The sequence below is a fragment of the Nestor notabilis genome, unplaced genomic scaffold (assembly GCF_000696875.1).
Source record: "Nestor notabilis isolate BGI_N333 unplaced genomic scaffold, ASM69687v1 scaffold25690, whole genome shotgun sequence".
Taxonomy (NCBI): Eukaryota; Metazoa; Chordata; class Aves; order Psittaciformes; family Psittacidae; genus Nestor; species Nestor notabilis.
In genome coordinates this window covers 1-4,435 of record NW_009910121.1, presented here as the reverse complement: position 1 = coordinate 4,435, position 4,435 = coordinate 1, and the positions used below count along the sequence as shown (strand labels likewise).

At 41.0% G+C, this 4,435-nt stretch overlaps 1 protein-coding gene across 1 annotated transcript in view; it reads left to right on the top strand.

Annotated features, from left to right (window-relative positions):
• Window positions 1-233, top strand: part of LOC104413505 (spermatogenesis-associated protein 16-like) — a 28,005-nt gene extending 27,772 nt beyond the window's left edge. The window contains exon 4 of the mRNA XM_010024513.1: window positions 140-233. Coding sequence (XP_010022815.1) covers window positions 140-233 — 94 coding nt within the window. The remainder of the gene's footprint in view (window positions 1-139) is intronic.
• Window positions 234-4,435: the final 4,202 nt, after the last annotated feature.

Sequence of the window (4,435 nt, the reverse complement as noted above, 5' to 3'; positions counted from 1 at the left end):
GAGTGCATGTTACATTTGAGGCATACAGTGTTGACCTGTATAGAGTATGTACAGTATTATTCTTACAGTTTGATTGTTAGTAGCTTTTAATGGTTTACAAAATAGAAATTGAAACACGTCTCTTTCTCATCTTTTGAAGGAGCATTATTCTGAACCCATCTTATTTCCGGAATCACCTGCGCCAGGCTGCTGTGTTTAGGTGCTTAGAGAGATACTCTGAAGCTGCAAGGTAATCCAGTGCTTGTGGATTTCCAATGGTTTCTCTACATGTCTTTCATTCCAGCTCTCAGTAGTAAGGATACCATCTTATACCCAGGCTTTTCCAAAGTCAGAGGGAGCTTAGTGCTGGCTTTGTGTATATGATCTCACATGCAACAGAGCTCCAATCTTCCCAGTTGGAGTAGCATGAATAATCCCAATTATGTCCCTAGTTGCCATTAGGCTAATGAATGCAGGAGCATTTACTCCTTCTCAGGCACAGGGGTGAGCCCTGATCAGGTTCCTGGGCTGTGCTAGGGCAAAAGTTACTTGCACACAAGCATCTTCTGCTTCCTGATTTCCCCATAACCCTGAGCAGAAGCTCAGGTGGGCTCCGAGTGGATGGGGGTGGGTGGAGAATCAAGATCTCCGGGTACACTATGGTATGCTGCAAAATTTAGCCTGCATGCAGCTGATGAGATTGCTGGTGTGAACGGGAACTGCTGGCAGGAGGAAAGCCTACGAGAGAAAGCTCTGCTTGTATGCTTCCATTAATGCTGCCAAAAACTAAAAGTTTCAACATGCAGCAGAAGTTTTTAAGCACTTAACATACTTAAATGAAAGAAATGCATGAGGAAATGCAATGGTGGTTTGGTATGTATCACCATTACTACTAACATTAGATACTGCTCAGCTGAAGACCACAAGGTATATCACGAAATATTTCACAAATCATTAGCTAACTAATGGCAGAACAGTGAGTGCAAATAGGCAAGAGACTGAAAGGGTCACTCTGCTCATCATTTAAGACGGATGCTAGTGGTATTGCTCTGAAGCTATTAAAATAGCAGAAAACTAGTTTGTACAGGGAGTGGAAGACAACTTTATCCAAGCAGACATGCAGAATTGCAGAGAGAATTTGGGAAGATGAACTTCAATTTTCTGTGCTGGACTTCTGCCAAAAGCTCTGGGACAAGCACTTTCCTTCTGCAGGACACACTAGCTTTCACAGGCCAAGACAGGGAGAAGAAATTTGTTCCCAAAGGCAAAGAAACAGTTTTTCCAGATTTTCTTAGAAATGTAATTTCAGGCAAACCTGGAATATTTCACTTGACTGTAAACCCACCTTTGGGTTTGGATTGATTTTTTTTTGGGGGGGGAGGGAGGTGGGGTGGGGTTAACTCTCACTGATAACAGTCTTTTATTAGTAAGTCTTGTTAGGGCATCTGTTCAAAGAGAAATTGTCACCTTCTCAGTCATCAAGAGTTGAGGTCCACTGGTCAGCCAGGCATTTTAGAGCTGTGTTAGGAGAGTATAGTTCCTTTGTGACAGGTAGAGAATCATGCTCAGGACACTTTTAAACCCAAAAATTCGTTAGAAGCCCAATAGGTGAAGTGATACAAGGCAACTGTTTGGGGTGCAGCAGGGGAAAGAGGACTTTTTTAAATAAACACAATCATAAAAGTTAAACAATACACTCTCAGACCTTGATCTTTCCTAAGCAGCAACACATATAAATGTCCATATTTGAGACAGTATGGGTTAAGAAGGTGTTCATAAATATGATGGGGGGGGAGGGGAACAACACAACAAAACACACAAAAAAAAAACCCACAAAAAACAAAATTGTGTTTGGTGTTACTGCAGATAAGCAATCGGTAAGTTTACTATATCAGCAGGCACAAGGGAACTCTGTCTGCCTGTTTTTCCCCCACACTGAGTATCTTTCAGGGGACTAGATTTTAAATGAGATTACGTATTTCGTAAAGGAGAGGAACACTCTGACAGACTGAATCCAGAGTGGTTCCAAAAGCAGTGACTATAGCAGTATTCAGAGTTTAGCCTAGTTTAACATAGTGTTATAGCAACTGTGCAGAGCTGCTTCTGCAGATTGTGTTAAACTAAGCTTAGCACTGCTTCTGCCATCTCAATGGAGATGCTGGTCTTAGCTGAACCCCACTAATGGTGCAGAATGTACTCCAGTCGTTACAGACAAACCATGGCACAGATATTCAGTTGCAGTTTCTGGAAAGACAAACTTGGGTTTTGTTAGCATAAGCCATCATTTATTTCTGCTTGCTTTTTCCATGAGAAAAAGGTCACTCTATTCCTTTTTCTGCTTTTAAGTATCTCCTGCCTTCCCACCCCCTCTTGTGATTTTTAAGTTATTGCATAGTCCATTAAATACACCCAGAACACTGTACGAGTGAACAGGAGTAGATAGTTGTGAACAGTTCTGCTTGGCACAAGCAGCATGAATAACCACATTTAATTCAGCCTACCTATCAAGCTGAAATCCCCAGAGATTTTGCCTCTGAGGACACACCAGACTGAATTCTTTGGTTCAGAGAAAGTAATAGGTTAAAGTGAGGTCAAATGTAATTTAAATGTCTCTCAAGTTTGTCTGGGTGTAATTTTCACTAGTACAGCAGGAGAATAAGCACATGAAGCAGTCTAAATGCAAGGACATCTGAATTAATGTGAGGAGTCTGATATGCCATATCTGCATCACTTCTGAATTTTGTCAGCTGCAATAGTGATTCCTACAGGATAGCACTGTGATAGGATGCCACCATGTAGAGTGCAGCCTAAGGCCATTTGGCATTGTAAAGCAATCCTAGAAACACCAATGTGGGGTCACAGAATCTTGAAATGATGAATTTCAAAGTGCTGCAACCACTTTCACCAAGATGTCAGCTAGTAAATACATTTCTTCTCTATTGGTATCTCTGGTGTTAGAAGACTGCTCTTGACAAACACAGTGGATTTAAACCTCAGAAGGGAGAAAGCCTATTTCAGCTGAAAGATCACCTTGGCCCTTGAACAAGTGAGCATTAATGCATTTTATATAAATTTAGTCTAGAAGTTACTGGGAAGTTTTAGGCATTAGAAAGCATTTAGGTTTAGGGTCAGCCTCCAATAGCAGCTACTAGAAGTACCTTTCCAAAGGACACATGGTCACAGCTGATCAAAAGATCACTTATAACCAGAATGGAAAGTCAGTGGGCTCACTTCTGCCCCAAAAATAAGAAAATGCTCTTGGAGGAGGCCAAGGAGAACTCGACTTTCCTGGCAATATCCCCAACCCAAATTATTCTATGATTCTATGACTTCTACCTTAAGGGAAGGATGAGATAAAGGACAAGATAAAGGATATGTATGTGTAAGGGGATGTGTAAGCTACAGAAGAACCTTGGAGGTCCATGCTCTCTGTAAACACAGAGCAGACAAACCACCATCCTTTGCTTTCAAGAACAAGCGTACTGGAAAGGGAACATGCACACAAGGGTGAGCCTCAAAGCTCCTGAAGAAAGACTTTTGAGAGGCTACATGTCCTTCAAGTCACCAAGCCCACAGGCTGTGACCCCACAGCTGCACCCACAGAAGAAGGTCTAACCAAATGAGCAATAAGGCATGAAAGCAATTTTTCTTTTTTACTCAAATATTGCAGGCTATTGTTGACACTGAATAGCCTTGAATCAGTAGTAAGGTGAAAATTTTTAACTTACAGAAAAATACAGCCACCTATTTGCTTTGAAACTGGAGTTTTAAGTAAAGAAGAGATTTTGCTCCTTTTTCTCATTAAGCTGTATAGCTCTCATCTTTCTGCTAATCAAAATGCTGTGCTGATTTAACAGTGTCACTGTGTTCTGTGAAAAGCTTAAGATAGCTCTTTTATCACCAGCTAGAACACTAGTGACTTGAAATTAGTTGTATACATGTAAGGGAAAACAGACTGTCTGTCCCTCTGCCAGAACAAACAACTCATATTCATCTGACTGCATAGAGTAGGGGTAAGCAAGCATTAAGGAGGAAGACGTTTGAGGATCCTAATAGCTGTGGTATGGCTGACTCAGCTTTTTGACATTCATATTACATATATATATAACATAATCTAGATAAATCCATCATCTGAAAAGCAAACTAGGTCTCCAAGTCGTGAACCTCAGCCCTCTGTAAGAGTTCAGATCTGTGTCCCCTTTTGGTTTGACTTGAAAATACAGTGCATGAAAGCTAGGTGAATAATTTGGGTTAGTTTGTACATTCGGGTTTGTTGTACAAATCATAAAGATGTACTAAGGAAAGCTACAGTAATAATTGGGGTTGGGGAAACACTGCTGAGTGCCTCTAAGCCTGTGCTACCTGCCTTTGCATCTGGCCTGGGATTTCTCTTGGAAAAACAGATGAAAGATTATATTATTTCTCCATCCTAACGGTTTCAGTTTTCCTGAAACCT